General features: G+C 30.2%; 13 protein-coding genes across 18 annotated transcripts; 7 read left to right on the plus strand and 6 right to left on the minus strand.

Moving 5' to 3' along the window:
* Nucleotides 1–4: 4 nt before the first annotated feature.
* LOC113793416 (uncharacterized) lies at nucleotides 5–1582 on the minus strand. 2 transcript variants are annotated; one of them, XM_075820567.1, is made up of 2 exons: nucleotides 1443–1582; nucleotides 5–1384 (listed from the first exon to the last, which is right to left on the minus strand). In XM_075820567.1, the coding sequence occupies exon 2, from the start codon at nucleotides 679–681 to the stop codon at nucleotides 178–180; it is 504 nt and encodes a 167-aa protein (XP_075676682.1). In that variant the 5' UTR covers nucleotides 682–1384; nucleotides 1443–1582; the 3' UTR covers nucleotides 5–177. The 2 variants fall into 2 exon arrangements, with proteins under 2 accessions (XP_075676682.1, XP_027199253.2); XM_027343452.2 differs by having other exon boundaries at nucleotides 619–1384.
* A 62-nt stretch (nucleotides 1583–1644) lies between these two features.
* Nucleotides 1645–3437, plus strand: Parg (Poly(ADP-ribose) glycohydrolase). Its single transcript, XM_027343441.2, has 2 exons — nucleotides 1645–2372; nucleotides 2429–3437. The coding sequence occupies exons 1-2, from the start codon at nucleotides 1645–1647 to the stop codon at nucleotides 3357–3359; spliced, it is 1659 nt and encodes a 552-aa protein (XP_027199242.1). The 3' UTR covers nucleotides 3360–3437.
* Nucleotides 3438–6357: 2920 nt separating this feature from the next.
* Nucleotides 6358–9451, plus strand: LOC113793959 (cyclic AMP-dependent transcription factor ATF-1-like). 3 transcript variants are annotated; one of them, XM_027344042.2, is made up of 5 exons: nucleotides 6358–6870; nucleotides 7104–7351; nucleotides 7445–7988; nucleotides 8064–8229; nucleotides 8309–9451. In XM_027344042.2, the coding sequence occupies exons 2-5, from the start codon at nucleotides 7133–7135 to the stop codon at nucleotides 8451–8453; spliced, it is 1074 nt and encodes a 357-aa protein (XP_027199843.1). In that variant the 5' UTR covers nucleotides 6358–6870; nucleotides 7104–7132; the 3' UTR covers nucleotides 8454–9451. The 3 variants fall into 3 exon arrangements, with proteins under 3 accessions (XP_027199843.1, XP_075676704.1, XP_075676705.1); XM_075820589.1 differs by having other exon boundaries at nucleotides 6358–6789; XM_075820590.1 differs by having other exon boundaries at nucleotides 6358–6629.
* A 117-nt stretch (nucleotides 9452–9568) lies between these two features.
* Nucleotides 9569–12067, plus strand: LOC113793930 (uncharacterized). Its single transcript, XM_027344011.2, has 2 exons — nucleotides 9569–9708; nucleotides 9813–12067. Exon 2 carries the CDS (start codon nucleotides 9834–9836, stop codon nucleotides 11931–11933), a length of 2100 nt encoding a protein of 699 aa, XP_027199812.2. The 5' UTR covers nucleotides 9569–9708; nucleotides 9813–9833; the 3' UTR covers nucleotides 11934–12067.
* Nucleotides 11972–13559, minus strand: LOC113793941 (N-acetylglucosamine-6-phosphate deacetylase). Its single transcript, XM_075820593.1, has 2 exons — nucleotides 13167–13559; nucleotides 11972–13087 (listed from the first exon to the last, which is right to left on the minus strand). The coding sequence occupies exons 1-2, from the start codon at nucleotides 13380–13382 to the stop codon at nucleotides 12056–12058; spliced, it is 1248 nt and encodes a 415-aa protein (XP_075676708.1). The 5' UTR covers nucleotides 13383–13559; the 3' UTR covers nucleotides 11972–12055.
* A 138-nt stretch (nucleotides 13560–13697) lies between these two features.
* Nucleotides 13698–14235, plus strand: LOC113793993 (uncharacterized). The gene has a single exon (XM_027344075.2). It carries the CDS (start codon nucleotides 13823–13825, stop codon nucleotides 14060–14062), a length of 240 nt encoding a protein of 79 aa, XP_027199876.1. The 5' UTR covers nucleotides 13698–13822; the 3' UTR covers nucleotides 14063–14235.
* Nucleotides 14236–14426: 191 nt separating this feature from the next.
* Lpin (phosphatidate phosphatase LPIN) lies at nucleotides 14427–19423 on the plus strand. Of its 2 annotated transcripts, none has more exons than XM_075820582.1 (6): nucleotides 14427–14584; nucleotides 16144–16406; nucleotides 16467–18646; nucleotides 18712–18820; nucleotides 18880–18983; nucleotides 19061–19423. In XM_075820582.1, the coding sequence occupies exons 2-6, from the start codon at nucleotides 16227–16229 to the stop codon at nucleotides 19239–19241; spliced, it is 2754 nt and encodes a 917-aa protein (XP_075676697.1). In that variant the 5' UTR covers nucleotides 14427–14584; nucleotides 16144–16226; the 3' UTR covers nucleotides 19242–19423. The 2 variants fall into 2 exon arrangements, with proteins under 2 accessions (XP_075676697.1, XP_075676696.1); XM_075820581.1 differs by lacking the exon at nucleotides 14427–14584 and adding an exon at nucleotides 14707–14835.
* On the minus strand, nucleotides 19384–20325 carry LOC113793971 (C-signal-like). The gene is made up of 2 exons (XM_027344053.2): nucleotides 19866–20325; nucleotides 19384–19809 (listed from the first exon to the last, which is right to left on the minus strand). Exons 1-2 carry the CDS (start codon nucleotides 20250–20252, stop codon nucleotides 19477–19479), a joined length of 720 nt encoding a protein of 239 aa, XP_027199854.2. The 5' UTR covers nucleotides 20253–20325; the 3' UTR covers nucleotides 19384–19476.
* A 57-nt stretch (nucleotides 20326–20382) lies between these two features.
* Nucleotides 20383–22247, plus strand: LOC113793948 (tRNA (guanine(6)-N(2))-methyltransferase THUMP3-like). Its single transcript, XM_027344031.2, has one exon. It carries the CDS (start codon nucleotides 20482–20484, stop codon nucleotides 21628–21630), a length of 1149 nt encoding a protein of 382 aa, XP_027199832.1. The 5' UTR covers nucleotides 20383–20481; the 3' UTR covers nucleotides 21631–22247.
* Nucleotides 21618–22369, minus strand: RpL21 (ribosomal protein L21). Its single transcript, XM_027344064.2, has 2 exons — nucleotides 22256–22369; nucleotides 21618–22179 (listed from the first exon to the last, which is right to left on the minus strand). Exon 2 carries the CDS (start codon nucleotides 22169–22171, stop codon nucleotides 21686–21688), a length of 486 nt encoding a protein of 161 aa, XP_027199865.1. The 5' UTR covers nucleotides 22172–22179; nucleotides 22256–22369; the 3' UTR covers nucleotides 21618–21685.
* Nucleotides 22370–22422: 53 nt separating this feature from the next.
* LOC113793016 (uncharacterized) lies at nucleotides 22423–23156 on the minus strand. The gene has a single exon (XM_027342985.2). The coding sequence runs from the start codon at nucleotides 22948–22950 to the stop codon at nucleotides 22537–22539; it is 414 nt and encodes a 137-aa protein (XP_027198786.2). The 5' UTR covers nucleotides 22951–23156; the 3' UTR covers nucleotides 22423–22536.
* A 75-nt stretch (nucleotides 23157–23231) lies between these two features.
* Nucleotides 23232–25868, plus strand: Arp2 (Actin-related protein 2). 2 transcript variants are annotated; one of them, XM_027342923.2, is made up of 6 exons: nucleotides 23232–23457; nucleotides 23534–23644; nucleotides 23765–23791; nucleotides 23875–24297; nucleotides 24354–24503; nucleotides 24559–25868. In XM_027342923.2, the coding sequence occupies exons 1-6, from the start codon at nucleotides 23410–23412 to the stop codon at nucleotides 25033–25035; spliced, it is 1236 nt and encodes a 411-aa protein (XP_027198724.2). In that variant the 5' UTR covers nucleotides 23232–23409; the 3' UTR covers nucleotides 25036–25868. The 2 variants fall into 2 exon arrangements, with proteins under 2 accessions (XP_027198724.2, XP_027198731.2); XM_027342930.2 differs by lacking the exon at nucleotides 23765–23791.
* On the minus strand, nucleotides 25053–25716 carry LOC113793048 (HIG1 domain family member 1A, mitochondrial-like). The gene is made up of 2 exons (XM_027343019.2): nucleotides 25580–25716; nucleotides 25053–25512 (listed from the first exon to the last, which is right to left on the minus strand). Exons 1-2 carry the CDS (start codon nucleotides 25707–25709, stop codon nucleotides 25289–25291), a joined length of 354 nt encoding a protein of 117 aa, XP_027198820.1. The 5' UTR covers nucleotides 25710–25716; the 3' UTR covers nucleotides 25053–25288.
* Nucleotides 25869–25964: the final 96 nt, after the last annotated feature.

Consider the following 25964-nt stretch of genomic DNA (forward strand, 5'->3'; position numbering starts at 1 on the left):
GTAATTTATTTTCTGAAATTATATGATTATTATTATGTGATCAAGAAGTTAATTGTCATTATGCCAACAATAATGATTAATGAAATTAATGAGGTACTTTAGTGATAATGGATTTTGGACATTGTCATGGACTGTGTTTTTTTTTGAATCCGGTTTAAATGACAAATAGAATCAACCTCATATATTATCATCATTTTCCGAATCATTTGGTTCAAAAACAATACGATTTTCATCTGGATTGATTTCATCTTCGGGATAAATTTCAGCAAATTCTTTGAATGGTATGACAATCTGTTCATCGTTTCCTTTATTGGGATGTTCATTTTCATCTTGACAATCATTATTATTATTTTCGATCAATTCGACAGGTTTTGATATGAGATTGTCATGTAATTCAAAATACTTTGAACGGATAATTGCTTGATTAAAAATTCCTTTCACAATTACTGGTCTCGAATAGATTGATTGTTTATCTTTTGCTTTCAAACATTTTTCCTGTTGTCGACGTTTAATATTTTCTTCAATTTTTAATTTTTCAAAATCTTTACGGGTCATTTTTCGTCGTCGAAATTTATTCAAATGACCACCGGTCCAATTCATATTTAAATAATTAAATGATTCACAATTAACTAAAACAGAATTTATTCGAATCTTAAAAACATTCGAATCTTTGGCCCACATCAAGAGCCGTACACAAACAAAGTGATTATATTATAAACATTTTTTGTTTGAAAAAAATAAATCATTGATTAAAAATTTGATGATGTACATAACAAAATGCCTGAAACATTGATGGTATTAAACTGGATAAAATAAGAAAAATTGTACCGAAAAAATTCATTATATAAACAAGACATAACCATATATTCAATCCGATAACACATTCACCGATCGCCAATAATTTATTCGATGGTATTAACAATGATCGATAGAATATCAATTCATCATCAGTAAATTCGAATTCAAAATAACGACGTGTGGTTTGTAAACGATAACCGATTGCTAGCCAAATTGTCAAATGAAATATCCATAATAAACAATACGATTTCAGATGTAAAACCAAATAAACAGCTATAATTCCACCGGCTATTAGATAAATGGTAAATAGAATTTCCGTCCAATCATGATGCGGACAAAAATTTCTAATTAATGACATGTTCATTGACCATAAATAGATAATTATAATAATATTGATGATCAGGTTGATCGTTACAAATAATCTGCATAATCGACGAAAATAACGATACATTCGTTGTTTCATATTATCCAATCGGCTAATATGTTGATTTTCAGTATATTCTTCATCATTATCATCGGTGATTATCAAGGAATTTATTGGCTCATCATTTACATTGTTGGTGCTGTTATTCGAATTGTAAATCCACTAATTACAAAAGTTAAATGAAATAATTTTCAAAAGAAACGATATAATAGATACATACCAGATCTTTATTCCAATCCATCATGATTGATTTGATTTGATTCGATTATGGATATATGAAAAAAAATTTCACATATGTCAAATCATTGATGATTAAAAGTTTAAATCAATCACTGATTTAGTCTTCCGATCATAGATGTCAGCTGTATCTGATGTTTGTTTTTGTTTTTTGAGTGTCATCAAGTTAAACACAATTTTTGAAAATGAAAAAAATGAAAATTACCGATTATTTTGAACGAAAACATAATAATGTTGACCATGACGACAAACAATATGAAGATAAAACAAATGAACTTACGAATAATATCGATAATTCGTCCATTATCAATAACCTCAAAAACGATAATCGAATGTATCGATTATCTGAAGTTCTTATCGATGAAAATCTTTGTGATCTAAGAAATATTGATAGAACATATGTTTATTATAATTATCCATTTGAACCCGATACAATACCAGTTCCATTGACCGATATTGATGATGATTTTATTATTCCTTTGAATCATATATCGTTACCATTTCAAGAATCAAAGGAAATCACCTATCAAAATAGTAAACATACTAAATGGTCATTAATACAGAAAATTTTTTCTGACAAAATTACTAATATTTTTCAACTTGATAAAGCAATCAAAACATATAATCCATCATTACAAAAAATACATTTTGATATATTAACCAATTATGTTCATTATCAGATAGATGATGATGATCGTCGATTGTTTTTTGATCATTTATTACCTGGTATCATACGTTTAGCCCTTGATTTACCCCAATTAATTGGTTTTAATCTTGCCAATCTTGAACAAAATACACCGACATCAATATTTTTATCACAACAACAAATTAGTTCATTATTGGCTAATGGATTTCTTTGTACATATTCACCAGATTCTTCTCGTCAAGAACGGAGATGTATTAATTTTTCCAGGTAATTTTCCATTACTTTTATATTCATTTTGTTCATTGAATTTTTTTCCAACATAGCCTTTTTGCAAGCGATGGTTGTAAACCGAATAAGAAATTCTGTAAACTCGAAAAACTTAAATGTCTGCTTAATTATCTAAGACGTGTAGTGGATAAAACACCTGTTGGTGTTGTTAGTTTTGAACGTAAAGTTCTACAACATCAAACAAATCTGGAACAATCAATAAAACCTATAACGACATTTGAATTTAATCATGATCTTTGTCTATTAAAAGATGGCTGTGATTATTCACAAGTTGATTTTGCACATAAATATATTGGCGGTGGTGTTCTTGATCAAGGATGTGTTCAAGAAGAGATTTTATTTGTTTGTTGTCCCGAATTGATTGTTAGCAAATTGATTTGTGCTAAATTATCCGATAATGAATCTATTGTTATAACTGGTATTGAACAATACAATGAATATAACGGTTATGCAGAAAAATTCAAATGGAAATGTTCATATGAAGATCAACAAAACCGAGATAAATATGGTCGTCGTTTTCGACAGATATTAGCAATGGATGCTCTTTATTTTCATTGGAGTACGAAAAAAAGTCAATATGAAAAGAAAAAAATTGATCGTGAAATTGTCAAAGCAATGGCTGCTTTTCAATCTGAACGTTTTCTATGTACAAAAACAAAGTCGGTAGCTATTGCTACTGGAAATTGGGGATGTGGTGTTTATAATGGTGATGTTAAATTAAAAACACTCATACAGATTATTGCTGCATCTGAATCCGAACGAAATTTACGATATTTTACATATGAAGATCGACGATTAAAAAATGAATTTGATTTAATAAAAACTTTATTTGAAACATCTCTACAATCATTCACTGTTGGACAATTATATCAATTAGCATTAGAATATGCTAATAAAAAACAAAATGAAAATAAATCTATTGATTTAGTTGTTATGATAAATGATTATATTCTTAACATCGATTGATTATGAATTGTGATTTATGAATTTCAAAAAATTAAAATTGATAAAAATTGATAATAAAATCAATAGATGGCATTATAATCATTTTTTTCAAATGTTTCATTCCTGATGATGACTCAATATATACTTCGTTGATTAATCAAAATAAACATAGATTTATTTTTTTTTGCTATAAACATTTTGAACGACATCAAAATCAAAATAAATAAATAATAATGAAAGATTTTTTTTCCTCTGTTCGCGTGTAATCTCCCATCAACAATTTTCAACCATCAAAATCATTGCAAAACAAAATAATCACGCCAAGAGGCGAACCAGTAAAAATATAGCGAAAAAAAGAATGCATATATACAATTTTCATTGCTAAAAGTCGATCATTATCATTCAGAAGGAATCAAACAGAGCAGGCGTCATTCAGGATATTTGATTGAACAAAATCAAAAAAAAAAAAAAAAAAAAAAAAAAATTCAAACATTTCATCCGCCCAACTTTTGTTGTTTTTTATATGTGTTGGACGCGAACAAAATTGAATTGAATCATCATTTTTCTGTTTGGTTCATGTCGATGATCTACGTCATCATCATCATTGAGTAAGAAAAAAAAATGTAAATTTTACTGCCATCATCATCAATGATTATTTCCTTTTTGTAAAAATGTTTATTGTTTTTGCTGGATGAATAACTGTAAATTGTTATTTTTGTGATATGAGCAAAAACCATATTTCTCAACGCCTCTTGATTGATTTTTGGCGCTTTTTTTTCGAGGAAACCAGAATAAAAATCAAATTTGAATGCGTATAAACATAAAAAAAGAAAGAAAATTATCTTTTCGAACAGAGGATATCCTTCTAATTGATGATTTAGATTTATCTACACACACACACACAATTAGTAAAAACAAAATACAAAAAAAAATATTGCATCGTTTTTTTCTCGCTGGTTAGTTTAGAAAGAAGGATGAATGATTCTTTTTTGACTATTCAGTTGAAGGATCCGGATTTCATGTTATATTTTTTCTTTTTAAACAAACTAAATATTTTGACACGAGTTTGTGTCTCCTGATTTTTTTTGTTTGTTTGTTTGTTCGTGGGTTATTTTGGTGGTAAATTATAAACAAAACAGAAGAAGAAAAAAAATGTTCTAATCAAATGACGCGCCAAAAAAAACCAGAAAAATTTTTTTTGATAATTTTTCTTCCATTCATTGTATTCATAAACAGTTTTTTCGTTATCATTCGAAATATTGTTTGTCATTTTGTCATTTTGTTTTCATATCATCAATGCGCCTGTGTAACATTTTATTCATTGAGAATTTAAACAAAACAAAACAAAAATTGATATGATGCCAATTATGAACTAAAACAAACAAACAAACAAAAAACATGATTCCAAATGATACATCAAGCTTGGATTTTATTTTTTTTTTTAAATTCTCATTACCTTCCTTTTTCTCATAATTAGTTATGCAGCTGCTGGCGCCACTGCTAACCAACCAAAAAACAAAATTCAAAAGGAAAAAACCATACAACATTTTGTTTGGAGCATTGATTCTCTATATAGACCGAAGAATCAATCATTTTGACCAAAAAAAAGAAAGAAAAAAGATATAGAGAAAATGGTATATAGACAAAGGGGAAAGTAAATATTTTTGACAAAATAAAAAATAAATTGAATGATTTGGCATTTACTATATAAATTTATGTGATTTTTATTATATTGTAAAAATCGAGTGTATGTTTGATAATGATAACATCTCTTATATACAATTTTGATTATGATTTTTTTGATCATAATGATGATGATGATGATAAATACACGCAATGTTGGCGTCATTTTTCGCAAAAATTGCGTTGCTATGACGTCAACATAAATAACAAAAAACAACAATGTTATATGGTTGGTTTTTTTTTCTTAACATTTAAATTTTCTCTATCTCTCTCTCTCTCTCTCTCCCTGGTTTCCGAATACAATTTTAGTTTTAGGATTCTAATGAATTGTTTGTGTATTTCACGTCAACGTTTTCGGTTGATTTGAAGATCATCATATATAGAATGTGTATTCTATGTCTATATAGATGATGATGATGATCATCATCATCATCATCATATCGACACGATGAAGACACTCGACATTAGCGCAATACATACTTTTGAACAACATTTATCACCCAAACAGAAGAAGCATAAGCAAAAAAACAAACCAAATAAAAATATATCAACCATATAGCGATAACGGAAAATATTTTTCTGGATATATAGAGTGGGAGAAAGAGAGAGTAAGAGATTAAAGTATTCACGCGAGCGACCCAATAAAACGTAATAATAAATGAAAATATAAACGAAAAACCAAAAAAATCCTAAAACAAACCTAAAAGGAAAAGATACGACGAAAACATCGCGTATCGTCATTCTCTTTTTTTCATCATCATCATCATCGTCGTCGTCGTCATCGTCGTCATCATCATTGATTTTTTTTTTTTTAAGAAAAGACGACAAAAAAGTTGGCGTCATTTTTTTTCCTACTTCGCTCTTTGGCGTTAGAATAACCATCGAAACCAAATCATACCGATATTTTGGCTTGGTTTGGTTTGGTTTTTTACTCTCTCTCTCTCCCACTCTCACTATCTCTTTTTCTCCCCCCTTTTTTTTGTCAAAAAAAGACCATATTGTTCCTGTGTGACCATGAATGAGAATTTTCTTCTTCTATAATGATCAATTAACGTATTCTTTTTGAAATTATTGGTGGTTAAATAATTTTTTTTTGTTTTGTTTTTGGCATTTCCAATTTTAATAAGATCTATCTTCACATTCGAATTGAAAGTTTCAAATATTCGATTCATTCATATAAATGTGGTTAAAATCTTTTCATTGTAAAAAAAATAAATAAATTCCCCATTACCAAAGAAAAATAAATAAACAAAATTCAACACTTTCGTCATCATCATCATATCATCATTTATTATGATCATTGTATGAAATGAAAAACTGTTGAATTTTTTTTGAAATTAAAATTCTTTATCTCAAAAATTTGTTTTGTATGTGAAATGAAAAAAACTTCGACATTGAAAAATCAAAAACATTCGATTCTATTTTGACTATCATCGTTTGAAACACGAAACAACTCGAACCTCGCCATTGATAATATTGATTCATTTGAATTTCGAAACAAAAATAAAAAAAATATCAACAACATTAAACATTTTTTCATACATAAAAAAGTGAAAGTGAAAATTAAAAAGAGAAAGAGAAAAAAACAACGATAAATATCAGCTACAGGTAAATGAGAAAAATAAATGACAACAAGGACAACCACCACCATCATCATAATCATCATCATCATCATTGCAGCCGACCACCACCACCACCATCATCATCATCATCAACAACAACAACAACATCATGATTGCCCATTGCCATAAATCTTGTTAAAATGCAGGTAATAATATAACCATTGCAATATTGAATGTACGTGCATGGTTGCTGTTGTTGTTGTTGTTATAATTGCGTTTATTGCCAGGTACGTGTGTCTAATGATGATGATGATGATGTTGGTCGGTATTATTTGTTTTGGTGGCTATTTGATTTTATCAGAATGAATGAAATATCTGAAATTAAATATTTTTTTCATATTTTTACTGCCATTTTCTTTGTTGTTGTTATTTTTTTTTGTGAAATGCCATAATTGATTTCAGAAATAGATTCTACCGTTATGATTAATATTTATTATTATTATTCATTTGTGTAATTAAGATTCAAATCGAAATTAAAATTATTGTCTAATGGTATCCGCTTCATCAACTGGCATAGGTGGTGACAATAGTATTGTTGCAACAACTTCAGCTTTATCTGCATCAACTGCCGGTAGTATGTCGATTGTACAATTTCAATTACCAACAAATCAATCTGCTGCTACCGCTGCCACCACAATGGTTCAATCGGTCATACAACCGAATCATCAGTCGGTTATACAGCCGACCAATCCGATCTCGACCATTCAGGTAATTTTTTTTCCATTTAATCTGCTTTAATATTGAATGCTTGCGATTCAAATGTTTTCAAAATGTAATCATTTTTAATGTTTGTTTGATTAGTTCCCTAAAAATGTCATATTAGTAAATAAATTGGCACATGGATCGGTAATACAAAGTACCGAATCCGAACAATCAAACATACAGATGGTGAAAGAAGAGAATGAAACAACAATCTATGAAGATGAATCAAAAAGACGACGTGAAAACTTAGCACGACGACCATCATATAGAAAAATTTTAAATGATCTATCATCTACCGTTGATACACCTGTTACATCAACAAATACAGTATCCTGTATGGAAGGACGAAAATCGACAAATAATGACAATAATAATAATGAGCAACATTCACCAACATCAGGCCAACAACAACAACAACAATCATCGAACGCAACACATACATCATCAGCATCACAACAAACGGCCACAACAATACCAATAGAGAGCTATATTAAAATGTTACCATCAATACAGATTGGATCAACGCATGATGGTACAACAACTATTCAAGGTATACCTACCATAATGACAAATGCGAATACGACCGGTTCGACCATTGTACAATATGCAACGGCTGCACATGATGGCCAATTCATTGTTCCCGGTAAGTTTTTCAATCATTATTATGCAAAATATGATATGAATTTCAATTTATTTTCAATCAAATAAAATCACATAGATCTGCAAACATATCAATTAAGGCCTCCTCCTCCGCCACAACAACCTACAAATAATCAATCATCAGCACTTACACAAAATGTCGTAATGACCACACAACAATTACCATCATCACATAATATGGATGAAGCATTGAAAAAACGTGAAATGAGATTACTTAAAAATAGGTTCGTTAATTTTTTTAGATTGACTATTTAAAAATGCAATTTTTTCAAATTTTTATATATTTAAAAATATGCGAAACAGGGAAGCGGCAAAAGAATGTCGTCGAAAAAAGAAAGAATACATCAAGTGCCTTGAAAATAGAGTGGCCGTATTGGAGAATCAAAATAAAGCACTGATTGAAGAATTGAAAACACTTAAAGAATTATATTGTAAAAAGTCGGATTAAAAAGAGGAGATAAAATGACGAAAATATATTCAAAATTCATTGCAACTCACCAAATATGAATGATGATTTGACAATCTCTCAATTATTGGAAATTCGATTTTTGGACTAATTATTTGGATAATTGAATCAATTTTTTTGCATTCGATTATCAATGGTATTCATAAGAAAAGAATCGACAACACCATAATTATGCATCCTATCATCAGAAAAAAATTGTTCAACTTGAAATCCAAAATCTCTCTTTTTTCACCCAAGAAATTTTCATTCATTGCTGTTCCAAAGGAACAAAATGTTTATTAAATTTCTTTCCAATTGATTTACAAAACAAAATGTTAACCTATTCCTAAATTGTATAAAGAATTTAAACATTTATCACACACACATGAACACCACCGCCACTACGTTGAAAACGCTGAAAATTCATTGAAAAAAAAATTCTCACTTATTGGCTAACAGACAAATTTTTTCTCATTCGCATTCAAATCAATCAACACCATCTCAATTCCACTTCAACCATCATCATCAAATTGATCGAAAATCTTTTGAAAACAGAAACAAACGAATTTATCGATCACCCTGCAAAAAATAGATTTAATCGATTCCTTTATCAACCGATGATTCAACCTTATACTATCTCAGCTTCGATTCGATTCGATCGATTGTTTTTTTTCAAAAAGTTTTTATCTATTTCATAATTTCTTATTCATTTTTTTCTCTCTCATTCTTTCTACCTGTTGATTTTTATTTCATTTTTTTTCTTGTTTTATTTCTATTATTATATTTTTCAGTTCTCAAGAAACCAATATATATCTATTATTAATGTTTAAAATGAAATGATTTCATGAATATTTCATAACCAAAACAATCGGAACGATTGGTGTAAAATTATTATTGAACTTTGTTTTTCTGTTTTTTCGACTTCACTCCCTCATATTTATGTTATGTTTATGTTTTTTCGTGAAAAAAAAATTAAAACAAAAAAAGTTTCGAGATTCGAATGTACGCGCCTTTAAATCGATTTCATTATTTCCACTTAAACAAGTCTTTATTTGTAGAAATAGTGTCCTATTGTTTTTTATACGCGTGCTACATTCATTCAATAAAATGGATCGTGTTTAGTGTGTTCGATTCGGTTATCATTAAATTACCATCTTGATGCTTATGATAATAGCTAGCTATCATCCATCATCATTAATTATTGATTTGAAAATTTTTTGAATTATTTTTGTCCATTTTTATATTCAATTATATTCTTGTAAGTTTTTTTTTGTATTTGTATTTTATCCTATATAATTTTTGTTATTGTTCCTAAAAATAAACAATCCTCCTGTTGCTGATTCTTAATTATTCAAACTAAAGTTTTACAAATCAATCAGAACAATGTCTGATCTAATGACAACATTGCCATCACCTACTGATCTGAATACATCTTCATTGAATAATTCAGAAGATAAAAAAGATTCCATATTGCAACTATTTCAATATGATCTTGATCGTCATCGTATGCGTGAAGTATGGGACATGTTTAATCGTGTTGTTGTCACCGAAATACATAATAATGGTTCATATATTGTATGGGATTTAGTACCGATTATATGTCAACGTCTTCGTGGCTTAAGTGAATTTCGTTTTAAAACATTTAGCATGTGTCGACAAATTTTGCTTGACCTGTGTGAAATTTGTAATCCAAAAGAGCTTTTGATCATTTATTTATCAGAGCTGGAAAATGATTTAAATATAACCAGGTATTCAAAACGTAAAGATTCTAATCAAGAACAAACATCATCATCCAGGACTACGAATGATGATAATGAAAATGAAGATGATGTCGTCGACATAGAAATAACCGATAGTAATTGTTTCAAAGCATTACTCAAGCCGTTTGAAGTGATTTTATTAAAATTACCGAAAAAACGAAATGAAACTTTGAAATCAGTGCTGAGTTCACTGAACGAACACATAAGTAGGTTATCATTAAGTTCGATAACCAAATTCAACCCAGAAACAGATGATCGTTTTAAATTGATGCTTGATCCGGTGGTAAATAATCTAAATTCTGTACTGTCAATGTATGTGGATTTTCTCGAAACATTTGTCAAGGAGGTTGACTTATATAATCCAACCACTAATCATCAGCATCAAACAAATATTCATTCGAAAACATCAGATCCAAATATACAACGTATAATATTATTAAAAACATTGTTACTAATGCTTGAATACCCGCTTAAATATATGGATCTTTATCGAGTTAGTGGCAAAGAAAGTATCATTCAAGACATTAAACAAGCAGGTACAAATCTATCGGCATTGTTTAATGAAGATTTTATTACAAGTCGAATGATTGCCGTTAAAATTGTACGGCTAATATCATCATTGCATTCGAATTTTTACACATTATTGTCACGTACCGATCTAATAACATCGTCTGAAGATGTGGAATCGAATTCCGATTGTTCTGATGTTTATCTATCACAAACAAATTTCCAATCAGCTATGTCTATTCTGAGCTATCTGTTAGCCACCGAATCTGAGCTTTCTCCTTCGAACTTTATGCCACGTGTCTACACACATGTATATAATCTTGGAATACATCTGCCATACATAAGAAATCTGGTGGAAGATCAGCAATTTTTTGTTTACGAAAAAGGTCTTTATCTGTTAGCAGCAATGTTAGCACCTATTAAAGAAGAAAGTTTAGAGGCAAATTTTCTTGATCTTCTTCGTCAACATCCGATCGAAAAATCATTAACATCTATCATGGTATTCGCCTTGGATAAGCATAGCCGTACGACAGCATTATTCTTATTCAAACAATTAGTAAATTGTTTTGAACCACTTGGACGTTATAAGATTCTTTATCCAATATTATCACAACCACGACAACATGCCGGATTTCAAAGCGTAGCCATTCAAATGTATAAAGATTTTGTATTCGAAAATCAAGTTTATCAGGGAAACAATCTGCATCGAATGATTAGATCTGTTATTAGTGTTGCATTACCTCAAGATGCCAATTCGGATTTACTCGAAAGAAATGATCTAATATTTGGTTTATTGAATTTTCTTCGCTACATTATGATTCGTGATCCACGTCATCAGAACCATACACGTTTCTGGGATATAATTATCGTTATACAGGAAAATTTCTTGAAACCACTACAGGAGGCATTAGAATTATCACGGATTAGTTGTAAATTGGAGCTATGTAAATTGAAAGAGATGAAATTGAAAATGAACAAAAATGATCAACAGCAACCGACAGGCAAAGGAAATAAGAAGAAAAAAGGACAAAATCAATCATCATCAGCCGATACATCGGTTGTCATTTATCCGAATGAAAAGCCAATAAAATTACCAGAAATGACCATCGAACAGGAACATAAACAAATCATGCTTGCATTACAGAATTTCGATCTAATCGAAAGTATTCACACAAGACTTAAAGAAATTATTGATGAACAGCCACAATCACAATAGAGAAATTTAGTCACATTTATATAGCATTGAGCGCAAAATTATAAAAATGGAAAATTTTTTATTGTTGGTGATTTTTTTTCTTTTTCGTCATTATGAGCTATCCTATTATATTATTAAAATTTTCATGTGCAAAACACTTTGTTTATTTCAATTTTCATTTGTTTCATTCGTTCGGAATCGATGAACACACATTTTCCTGCTACAAATGTTGATAGAATTTCTAATTGATCATTGAGTATAATGAAATCTGCATCTGCACCGAATTCGAGTGTTCCTTTTCGATGTTCAATACCAAGTACACGTGCCGGATGTAATGTTGCACATTCAATAGCATCGACTATCGAACAATCGGGTACTTTTGATTGTAAATATCGAACACAATGATCCAATGTCGCAATCGAACCACATAATGTGTTTGTACCGGCCAAATATGCATGATCATTTTTGATTTCAATCATTTCGCAACCAATTTTATGTAGACCAGTTTCAAGACCAGCCGCTGATATGGCATCACTAACGAGAACCATTCCGGTACGATTTGCATAGAATGCTAATCGTAATGCTGAATAATGTGTATGAATTCCATCAGCTATGATACCATAGTACATTTGTCGTTCACTATCGATGGTCAATAGACCTAATAAACCTGGATCACGATGATGAAATAATGGCATTGCATTGAACAGATGTGTTATCATCGATGCACCATTACGAAATGCATTTTCACTGTCATCAAGACAGGCATTCGAGTGTCCCAATGATACTACGATACCTTTACATACAAGTTGTTTACAAACATTGTTTCTATCTAATTCGGGTGCTATCGTCATAATAGATACATTTGATAAATCATGATAATATTGTTCAATTTGTTCAATCGAATTAATTTCATTTTGAATATATCGTTCAGGATGTGCACCTTTTTTCTCAGGATTTATAAAGGGACCTTCAACATGTATGCCCAAAATGTTTGCACCACCAATAATTGGACCACGTTTCATACGAGGTAATAACATGCGATAATTTGATGATGGTTGGGTGATTAATGTTGGACAAAATGATGTCACTCCATAACGAACCAGATTTGTACCGACCACATTTAGCGCTTGATTAATATCAATTTCAGGTGTAGAAAAATCATAGCCGAAACCACCTGTTAGAATTATCAAATCAAACAGATAAAATAAAGTTGCTGTAATTTTTTTTGTTAAATCAAACGATTTAATACTTTCCATTAATTTGTAGATCAATATAACCGGGTGCAATGATTGCCCGTTGACAATCGACAACAATATCGGCTTCTTTTTGTTGTTCGAAAAATAATGGTTCAGGATTTATTATGATATCATCTTGAATCCATAAATCATCCACCACTAGACGACCATTTTTAATCAATTTAACATTCTTGAAACGTATGATAGGCTTATTGCTGTCGATCATTATGTTCATTATATTTGTCCTATATGATTCATTATTTGCCTAAAATTATAATTCAAAAGTGAACTGAAAATAATTGAAATATTGGATGAGCAATGTGATAAATAAGTATAACTTGTTTTGATTAGATTTTTGTTTCAATTCATATACATCATCAAATCAAATCCCAAAAGAAAAAAAACAAGTCGATCCACTTTGATTTTTCATTATCATTTCAAAAAGTTAAGATTAAAAATTTTTTTGAATAGATCCTCCTTATTTCTAAATGTGTAAACATAATGCCATCTATCGAATGTGAAAGAATTCCAAAGAAATTTGATACAATTGATTACAAAAAAAATGATGTTGTACACATCTTGATGAGTTGTTTGTTTGTTGAAAATTTGAATATTGATTTTATTCGATCATTTGATTCCAGTTACTGAACAACAAACATCATTATTACATCCATAATGTCTACAACAAAAACATATAAATTTAAAGCCGATATAACATGTCAAGCATGTGTAAATGCTATACAAAAATCATTAACAAAAACATATGGCGATGAATTACAATCGGTCGATTCGAATGTCGAAACTAAAGATGTAACCATTGTTTTGGCTCGAAAATCTAATGAAGAACCATATACCTATGATCAGGTTTATGAAGCATTGGCTAAAACTGGACGTTCAATAACCAAATTGAATTGAATCAATTATTTTTCATTTTCAATTACATTACCCGCAACACTGAAATTAAAATTATTGTTTATAAAATTTTCCTACAACAATAAACAAAAATGTAGTCAATTTCTTTTTTTCTTATCAATTTTTTTCCAATAAAATTTTGAAAATTAAAAAAAAAGAATTTTTTAAAACCAAAATATTTTTATCAATATTGATGATTAAATCAACATCGGTAACCGTTGTATGATGTTATTCATCATTAGATGGCGACACAAATAGAATTAAAGAGTCTCTCATTCTTTCTATCGTTATTCCCCAGATTAATAATTTTTCTCTTTTCTCTCTCTCTCGTTTCAGTCGAATCATTTGATGAAACATCAAACTAAAAAAAAATAATAATAAAATTTTGTGGCCATAATAAATAATGACGACATTTACCACTATCATTACAACTGTGGCAAAATTGTTTTAATCATTTGTTAAAGATCGTCTGACATTTTCTTCATGTTCATCATCAGATTGAATGAATCGTTCATTTCGTAAATTGTACGTAGACTGATAATTGTTTTTTCAAATTTTACTTAATTGATTTTTTTATGTTATAATTTTTTTTTTGTTTCTGTTTCATTTTTGTTGAAATGGATCAATATTTCAATCTCAGTATTATTGTTTATGTGATTTTTGTTTTCTATAGGATAAATTTATCATTCTGATCAAAAAAATTTTTATTATTTATATTTATTGATTTCCTTGATCGACTCATTTTATCATCAATATGATTAATAAAAGATACGATTGTAAGTATATATTTCGTACTGATTTTAAACTATTCGGATCCTGATTATGATTTATTATTGTAAACGATTCGATTTGAGTTCATATGTAACACAAAACAATGAAAATAATAATTGATAGTAATGATAATGATTCTTTCGTCTGGGGTAATAGTAATTTAAAAAATGAAAGAATATTGAGAAAGATTTTGACATTAATTTCGAAATCTAATATTACAATTTTTTATTTCTTAATAATTACGTATTTGTCTCTTTATGATTGTGTTTATGTAATCCAATCTTTATCATCAACATCGTCAACATATATGATATTTAAAATCTTGAATAATATCTTTTTATACTTTGTAAATGTACAAATGATGATGATAATTTGTAATCGCTACGTATACATGCTTGTTAGATTAGTATTAAAAAAATAAACAAAAGAGGGAAAAAAATGGCGAGAACAATGGTGATAACATTTTTGACTTTTCATCATACGATTTTCCTAACGATCACACGATGGTTATAAGTTATAATAATACTAATCAATAAAGAATCTCATCATATATTTTGCACCAGGATATTTTCAATCAATGTTATTACTATTTTAGTAAAAATGACAAAAAAAATTGATTTCCTAATTTATCTAACCAAATTAAAAACAACTTATGTGACGTAAAATGATTGGGTAATTTCTTTTAACAATCAGATAAAATTATTATTATTTTGATTATGATAGTTTACATCACATGAATGATGATAGAGAATACAGACTAATTCATCAAATGACGAGTGTTTTTGTTTTCGGTTGTTATTGTTGTTGTTATTGTTGATTATCACTTATTTATCCGGATAAATATACGGTGTCATCATATTTTTATTTGTTGACGAATTTTTCCATTCTTTCTCATCTCGTCCGATTAAATTGTAAATAAAAATTCAACCTTGATTCACATTCAAAATCTTAATGTCTAACATTTTAATTAAATCATCGAAAAACAAAACAAAATTCTCTCAGTCAGAAGTTTCCACTTATCTTATCGACCCGATAAACAAAAATAAATGAAAACGAAATATATTGACAGTGTAAATTCACTGCTTAGATTCAAATGATTTTCTATATTATTTTGGCATTGCATTAGTGATTGGTTGCCAAAAAAAAAAAATAAATCATCCAATTGTTGCTGGTAAAATCTCTTCTTCTGTCAAAAATGTTGTTGTCAATATATTTAATCGCGTTCATTTTCCATCCATTTGATGATTAATTGATTTTGAATATCATTTTTATTTCGAAAATTTTTTCTTCTTTTTTTTATATTTTCCAAACAGACCTTCCGTGAATCAATCAAACACATCATTTGTCATCATTGTTTTTTTATGTTCAAAAAAATTAGCACTTTATATCTTACAAAATGAATTATTTTGGTAAAATATTTTCGAATATTAGCCAAGCATATAGTGAACTAAATCCGGCTACTTTAACCGGTGCTATCGATGTGATTGTCGTTGAACAAGAAGATGGCACCTATTTAACCTCTCCATTTCATGTTCGTTTTGGTAAAATGGGTGTATTACGAAGTCGAGAAAAAATTGTAAGTATTCTTCTTCTTTTTTGAAAATTTCTTATTCATCTCTGTACATAATTTTTTTAGGTGGATATTGAAATCAATGATGAACCAGTTGAAATTCATATGAAATTAGGTGATAGTGGTGAAGCATATTTCCTTGAAGAATGTGATGATGAAGATGAGAATGAAGTTTTAGCCGTTGATGATACTGCTGCAACAACGCCAGATGGCCAAACAAATGATTTGCTCAACGATAATGATAATGAACCAAAATGTGAACAACCAGGACATGACAGCAGTCTTGAAACATCTGCGCGAAATGATTTACCCGATTCAATCATAATTGATAATAATAATGAATCGACATACATTGAACCAATACATTCCTCCACTACAAATATCGTTCAGGTCACGAATAAAAGCATAATTGCAATCGATCAATCATCGACCGATTCATCGACATCTACACCATGTTCATCTTCATCATCTAATCAGAAACGTACTCGACGGAAAAAGAAAACCAAACACGGACAAAAGCCATCATTATCACAGAATTTTCCCGAATTACCTGATTCCATACAGCCAAATAAAGAACCATCGATTGAACTGCAATTAAAAAATACTTATCATCATAATACGGAAAACGATTTGCATCCATTTTCAGATGGTGAATATGATACGAAAAAACAACGCGAATCAATCTCATCCGAATGTTATAAATCGGATTCCGAAATTGAAACGGCTCGTAATGAAAAATTACCGAATCAAGACTACATTTCTTGGGATTGGGGTGAATTACCACATGTGAAAAATGATTCGACTCCGATCTTAGATCATTCAAAATCTTCTATGCCAATGCCCGTGCCTGAAGCTTTATCTGATCAATCTAAATCGGTGCTTGGTGGTGTTTTGAATTTTATGATTAAAGAACAAGATGGTCCAATTAGCATCGATCTTAACGCCACTAAAGATGATGATAAAGGCATCTATCTGGATGAATTAGATCCCAATGATATGAATCCTGAAGTAGCAGCCAAATATTTTCCAAAATTTCGTTCAAGTTTAACATCGAAACCTTCAAATCTTTCAACAAAAATACCGGCTACTAGCAGCGATGATGAAATCGAATCCGGTAAAGGTCAATCGTTATCAAATTCTCCACGTAGTATCGATTTTAATTATCAACAATCTGATACAATTCATTCAGATTTTGTTGACCGTGTTAAAGAACAACTAATGATTCCAGGTGATTTGTATAGTTTAAGTCGAATCTATCACGATATGTCAATGTCTCTTTGTGGACGTGTTGAAGATTTGATTGAAAATCCTGATAATACAGAACGATTTCTTCAATCAATTATATCATTCGATGATTTCGATGAAAACCCTTTACAAATTCTTGATAATCCAAATTTAGTAATACGTATGGGTTCTGAATATTATACATGGAAAATGGCATCATCAATGATTCTTTCATTGCTTTTATTTCAACGTCCATTATCGGACCAGACGATGCAACTTTTAAAAGAAAAATGTATCCCAAAAAAAGCTAATCCACAAAATGCTCGATCATGGCGTTCATGGTTTCGTTCGCCAACACAAAGTGAATCTAATCATCAACAATCTACGGAACAAGCAATAACTAACAACGTTAATATCAGCAATAATAATCTTACATCCAGTGTTAATATGACTCCAACGAAAAGCTCAAACAATTATTCATCGAATAGCATCGAATATGTATCTGATGATGAAACCTATAATTCAGTCATCATCTCGAATAGTGCAAAAAATTCAACAACAAACAAACAAGATTCAAACACTGGTGCGAAGAAAAAGTATCGAAAAGTACTACGATTAAGTTCAGATGTTCTAAAGAAATTGAATCTACGCCATGGATGTAATAAGATAATGTTCAGTGTTACGACGGCTTATCAGGGTACAACAGCTTGTGAAAGTAAAATTTTTCTTTGGCGTCATGATGACAAAATTATCATATCAGATATTGATGGCACAATCACAAAATCCGATGTACTTGGACATATACTTCCATACATCGGTAAAGATTGGGCTCAAATAGGCGTGACAAAACTATATGCAAACATCGAACAAAACGGGTATAAATTCTTGTATTTATCTGCTCGTGCTATCGGTCAGGCTAAAGGTACAAGAGATTATTTGACAAGCGTTTGTCAAGATGGTCAATGTCTACCCGATGGACCTGTTCTGTTATCACCGACATCATTGTTTTCTGCTCTTCATCGGTTAGTTTTTTTTTGACAGACAAAAAAATTTGATCAATTAATCGTAAATTATTTTTATCACACAGTGAAGTGATTGAAAAGAAACCCGAAGAGTTCAAGATAAGTTGTTTGAAAGATATACAATCATTGTTTCCAATGAATCCATTTTTCGCTGGCTTTGGCAACAAAATCAATGTAAGTTTTTATTTGTTATCAAAATTTGCACTTTGTAATACATTTGATTTGTACTAAAGGACACTTGGGCTTACAAAGCAGTAGGCATTGATATTAGCCGTATATTCACTATAAATCATCGTGGTGAACTTAAATTGGAAAAAATTATGTCATTTAAATCATCGTAAGTCTTTTTTTCTGAATTAGAAAAATATTCCCAAAATATTGATTGATTACTAACAAATTAATTCATTGAAACAGATATGGTGAATTGAGCCAATTTGTTGATCAAATGTTTCCACCTTTAGACAAAGATAGATTGGTCGATCAAAATACCTATGATTATAATTCATTCTTATACTGGCGTACCGATATACCAATAATCGATGAAAAAGAATTGATTGGATCAACAAATGGATTATCATCAGTATCGGCCAAATGATTATCAGTTATTTTAGCTATAATTTGTTGATTTTTATTTTTAATTCAATGTCAATACAAATATATGAAAGCTTGCAAACACCAAGTCATCATGGTCTTTCACCTTTTAATCCACTTTCTTGTTTTTTTTAATATTACTGCGATTTTCTTTATGAAATAAAAATCATTTTATTTGTTTGTTTATTCTTCATTTAATTGAATTATTAAAAACAATATTTTTTTTTTAACTCTAACAATTACCATTTACGTTCTTTACCTGCAAAATCGACAAATTTTCCATTGGATGACATATCGGCTTTATTGAATACATCCAACAAACCACTAACACTAGTTTCCGTATTGATCAATGCATTTGGACCTCCCATATCGGTAATGACCCAGCCAGGATGAAGTGTCATAACGATAATGTTATCCGATTTCAAGTCAACAGATAATGATTTGGTGAACATGTTCATAGTCACTTTACTGGCACGATATGCGTAATGACCACCCAAACCATTGTCATCGATTGAGCCCATAGCTGAAGAAATGTTTGCCACCAAAGTCTTACGCCCAGCTGCAGCTGAAACCTGAAATTTGGATTCATTTACATATGATCCATATCTTTATATTTTTAATAATTTACCTTCAACAATGGCAACAATGCTTTTGTCAACATCAACGGAGCAACGGCGTTTACTTCAACGTTTGTCAAAATATCTTTTGGAGTGACAGTTTCCAATGTTGATCGGATGAGCATTCCAGCATTGTTGATCAATAGATCCAGGCCTTCGTTTTTGACAATTGATTCGACTTGTTTGACAAAGTCATCATAGCTATCATAATTGGTAGCATCATAATTCAATATATGAAGATTGTTATGTGTCGATTTAAGACTATCCAATTCAGGCGATTGTTTTCGAGTGGTAGCAATCAAATTTTTCGGCGAATTACTTTGTTTCAACAATTGTCGAACAAATTCTAATCCGATTCCACGATTGGCGCCGGTTACAATAATGTTTTTGAAACTCATTTTTTCTTGTTTTCAAATCAGTCAATGTCGCTAACTCAAAAGAAATGATAAATTTTTTTGTAAGCATTCAAGCTTTTATATCAATCGATCATTGTGAATCTCGATGATATCGATTTTTGTTTTGATAAAATACGTTTTCCAGTGTCATCTGTTGTATTTTAATTGAAACATTCATTCTGGTCCAACAAGATAAAAATTTGCGAATTGATGATTGATTTCTAATTTCGAAATGGAAAGATTGAATATAATAACTTATGAAGCAACTGTTGCTACCGGTTTGGAATCATTGGCTCGCAAAGAAATTCGAGAAAAAGTTGCCGATTGTTCGGATATCAATCACACGAATGGACATATCATTTTTCGTACAAAACGTGGTTATGATGAAATTTCGAAATTATGTTCAATCGATAATATTTTCGCTGTTATTTATGATGATTATCATCCACATATGATTAATATGGATCTCGACACCCTTTATCAGCAAATATTCATGTCTGTGATTGAAAAATGTGATTGGAAAACCGGAATTAGTGTTTGGAAAGAAGCAATAAAATTCGCCGGAGACATTGATGCTATACTTGATCCAGATGATAAATCAGCAATACCTTCATTCCGTACTTCATGTAATCGTTGTGGTGTACATAAATTTACATCTCAAGATGCGGCACATCGATTTGGTGGTCTTGTAAATGATCGATTTCAATGGAAAGTTTCACTCAAACAATATGATTTAGAAGTTGTGCTTCACATCAAAGATAATTCGTTGCGAATATTATTATGTTTGACAAAAGAATCTCTATCCAAACGACATATCGTATCATTTGGTCTGACAACATTACGAGGAACAATTGCCTATAATCTCATTCAAATAGCAAATGTACAACCAGGTGAAATTGTCTGCGATCCATTATGTGGTTCAGGTGTAATACCGGTTGAATGTTCAAAAAATTGGTATGAAAATTTCGTCATCGCAACAGATCTCTTTGAAACGGCCATCGATAAGAGCCGGACCAATTTCGATGCAAACAATTTATTCAAACGAACTGATCTATTAAGATGTGATTCAACCAAATTGCCAATAAGAGACAATACAATTGATGTATTTGTCACTGATCTTCCATTCGGTAAACGAATGGGAACAAAAATGGACAATAAAAAATTATATCCATTGCTGATCACAGAGATGATACGATGTTCTCGTTTGGAATCGGCACGAATTGTTATACTAACTCAGGATAAATTGAATGCTAACAAAACAATCTATAATCGAATGACACAAAAGTATTGCAAATTTGAACGAGCATATCATGTAAACGTTGGCGGTTTGAATGCTTCAGTTTACTTATTGAAAAGAAATGGACAAAATTTTAATGAATAAACACAGTTTTTTATTTATTTTTTTAAATCAAAATAAAAAAAAGCATTAATTTGTTTTAAATGACCAATTCGTAAGGAAGTGCTCGTAGATTGACGGGTTTATTTGTCTTAGTAACACGAATAAAATGTCCCGGTTTTGGTTGTTCGGGTTGTCGTTTTAGATTAACAAAGACACTCTTTTCTTTAGCCACTTTTTTCAATTCATCATTTCGTTGGAGACGATCAAGAAAATCTTTTCGACATGTCGAATGCGAAATATGTTCAATACGAACATTGATTTTTTTCGGTATAACTCGGGTTCGCACACGTTTATTAACGACAATACCGACGGCATGTTTGGTTACATTATAAATTCGTCCAGTTTTACCATGATAGAATTTATGCGGCATACCTTTATGGAACGCACCATTGCCTTTGATGTCAACAATATCGCCACGTTTGTAAACTTTTAGAAATGTGGACAATTTCTGGGTACCATGGTTTCGAAAACCTTTTGAGAACAGATAACGTGTACCACGTCGGTAACCTTTTGGGTTAGTCATTTTTTATTCTGTAGAAAAAATTATGAACAAAAACAACCAAGAATTCACAAAAAATTCTTTAAAAAACCAAAAACAATGACAAACCGTGCTCGCGTGTTGGAACGTGGAGGAAAAGGGAAACACACATTCGCTGAGATGTGTACGCATGTGTACGCATCGTGTTTAGCAGAGCAATTCATCAATACCAGGACACTAAAAAATGCCGCGTAAAAAGCATTTTGGTCAAGTTTTCAATTAGATTAAAACATTGATTTCGAATATTGAAAAAAATAAAAATTTTATTTAAATCATTAAAATCAAATTAAGGATTTATGGATTTTGACCATAAAGTTTCAAACGAAGACATTTATAAAAAATGACAAAAATTATGCATCATCTTCAAGTTGAACATGTGAATGAATTTCTTGAGCTAGATTAATCCAATTCAATACTTGTGGCATTGAATCAGTGCCTGAAGGAATTTTGTCCAAATTCCAACAATAAGCTTTATCATCTAATTGATGAGCAATGATAGTTTGATCATTTTTTGTTTCATCTATCGGATCGATGACTGCAAATGAAAATTTTCCAGGTAATCGAACTGATTGGCCATTCATTGGTCGACCTCGAAACGAAACATTTAATTTTTCATCATTTGAATCGAATTGACTATCAAAATAATCGGATATGGGAACATTTTGACAATCTTTTTGAAATTGACAATTAATTAGATGTAATCTGTGAATGGAATTTTTTGATTGTTCATCTTGATCAATGATTTTTATCGTTTTAATTTTCATGATTTATGTTAACAGAATATAATGAAGAAAAAAAATAGATGACAATAAGAATCTATAGTAATCAATTATGATTTATATCAATGAAGAAACAAAATTTGATCAATTTTATCACATCAAACAGACGATTAAAATCTTTTTTTTCAGCAATTGTAGTGCCATCTATTATCAATAAAATCCAGTATTTTATCAAATGATTACACTGTTTTAGATTGAGGCTGACTAACTCCAAGTTTTTTGGACTACATTGTGTTGGTGTGTGTGTGTGTGTGTTTTGTGACGCGATGATAAAAAATTTGGGTGGTGTTGGTGATGATGATTATGATGATTATTATGATGTTCTGGTGTCCAATCAATTCCGTTATCGATTAATAAATTTGTAAACGTCAAACATCAATTGAATTTTTTTAGACCGGATTTTTTTTTCGCTTTGTTTTTTCTTTACATTTTAAATCGGTAAAAATGGATAGTGAAGGCAAGAAAATTATCGTCTGCGATAATGGGACCGGTGTAAGTGAATTTTTTTCTTTCCGAATTATCAAATTTCAATTGAATATATTTTTTTCACATTATTTTGTGTTAAAAGTTTGTTAAATGTGGTTTTGCTGGTTCAAATTTTCCGAAATATACATTCCCATCGGTAGTCGGACGACCAATTATTCGTGCTGCCCAACGTATTGATGATATTGAAATTAAGGTAGAATTTGATTTAATGAAAATTTTTCCGCTTTTTATTATACAAATCTTATTCATTTCATAACTTTTGCTTTTTTATAATTATCTATTGCTTACCAATTTTTAATATTATAATTTAAAGCCTAATAAAGAGGAAATGATAGAATCTGTAAGATTTTTCTTTCTTGCTTAATTTCTATAGGTTTTCCTACATTTATTAATTAATAAATTCTTTCATGATATTCTATTTAGGATCTTATGGTCGGTGATGAAGCGAATAAACTTCGTTCATATCTTGAATTATCATATCCAATGGAAAAGGGTATTGTTCGAAATTGGGATGATATGTGCCACGTATGGGATCATACATTTTATGATATGCTTCAAATTGATCCTAAAAATAGTCGAATTTTACTTACTGAACCGCCATTGAATCCGATTGATAATCGCAAAAAAATGATCCAAATGATGTTTGAAAAATATGAATTTCATTCAGTATACATAGCAATACAAGCTGTTCTTACATTATACGCACAAGGATTAATGACTGGTGTTGTTGTCGATATTGGCGATGGTGTTACACACATTTGTCCTGTTTATAAAGGATTCGCTATGCCACATCTTACCAGAAGATTAGATGTTGCCGGTCGAGAAGTAACACGATATTTAATCAAGGTTTGAATATATTTTTTTCACTTTCATTTTCAAATTTCTCAATTTTGTATTACTAGTTATTACTGTTACGTGGCTATGCTTTCAATCATACGGCTGATTTTGAAACGGTTCGAATGTTGAAAGAAAAAATGTGCTATATTGCATACAATTGTGAACAGGAACAAAAACTAGCCGAAGAGACCACATATCTGACCGAAACATATACGGTAATTGATTATTTTATCTTCTGTATTGGATTGAAATAATCATAATTTTTTCCAGTTAAACGATGGTCGTAATATCAAACTAAGTGGTGAACGATTCGAAGCTCCGGAAGCTTTATTTCAACCACATTTGGTCAATATTGAAGGTCAAGGCATTTCGGAATTACTATTCAATACGATTAATGGTGCTGATCTAGATCTACGTAGTGATCTATACAAACATATTGTTCTTAGTGGTGGTTCTACAATGTATCCAGGACTTCCATCACGATTAGAACGTGAAATAAAACAATTATATCTGGAACGTATTCTCAAAGGTGATGGTCAAAAATTACAAAAATTCAAAATTCGTGTTGAAGATCCACCAAGACGCAAGGATATGGTTTTTATTGGTGGTTCTGTATTAGCCGATGTGATGAAAGATCAACCACAATTCTGGATCACTAAACAACAATATGAAGAAATGGGCATTGATAATATTATCCGTATGTCATCGAATAATGTAGCTTCATCATCACCTGCCACAACATCATAGTCATTATCTATTGAAGATGAGAATTAAAAAAAATATTTTATTTAATGAGTGAAAACAATTATTACATCTATTCTGTATTATTATCATAAACATCATGGAAAAACAAAAACAAAGAAACTCGAAAGTAAAATAATCATCTAACAATGTTGGCATGAATTTTTTTTTATATGAAAATATAAATAACATTAAAATTTAAATAAAATGTTATTAACAATAATGTGATTGAATATTTTTTTTTGAAACATTTTTTATTTTAATTGGAACTTGAATCATTGTCTGTTATTAATTGAGATTGTCCAGTAGACCAATTATAGAATCGTTTACCAAGTGACCATAAAACTATAGAACCAAGTGCAGCAACGGCAAATCCTTGCGCTGCTAAACGTGTATGGATAAGAAAGAAACTTAATTTCATTCCACCACGTTCACGTGCCTTGTAAATTCGATAGCCAGCGATGCCCAAAAATCCAGCCGTAGCTATTTTGAAATATTGTTTCCATGTTAATACAACACAAAATAAACAAAAACAAAACCAAAAACATACCAAGAGGAAGCATTGGACCTGATTTAACTTTTTTCATAAAACGATTTTCATCCGGAGTATCTTCGAATATCTGTCCAGGTTGAACAAATATATGTTGTGGTGGAGAATTTTGATGATGATTAGTTTCCATAATTATTATTATTTCTAAAACAAATTTTTCCTAAAAAATGAAACAAGAAAAAATTCAAAGATCCGATAAGAAATTTTGGGTCAATGCCAAGGTAATCGAAAATCTGGAACAAATTAAAAAATCAAATACAGATGTCTGCAAATATGAGTGAATATTAAATAGCGATCACACAGCCACCAATTATTGCAATGTACATTTTATTAACGTCATTGAACATTTAGTGCCACCTATCGCATGACATTTACGTTAGTACAT

The sequence above is a fragment of the Dermatophagoides pteronyssinus genome, unplaced genomic scaffold, assembly GCF_027571235.1.
Source record: "Dermatophagoides pteronyssinus isolate colony J.1.1.1.1 unplaced genomic scaffold, Derpt_VIB-CSIC_2022.12 sq0007, whole genome shotgun sequence".
NCBI lineage: Eukaryota > Metazoa > Arthropoda > Arachnida > Sarcoptiformes > Pyroglyphidae > Dermatophagoides > Dermatophagoides pteronyssinus.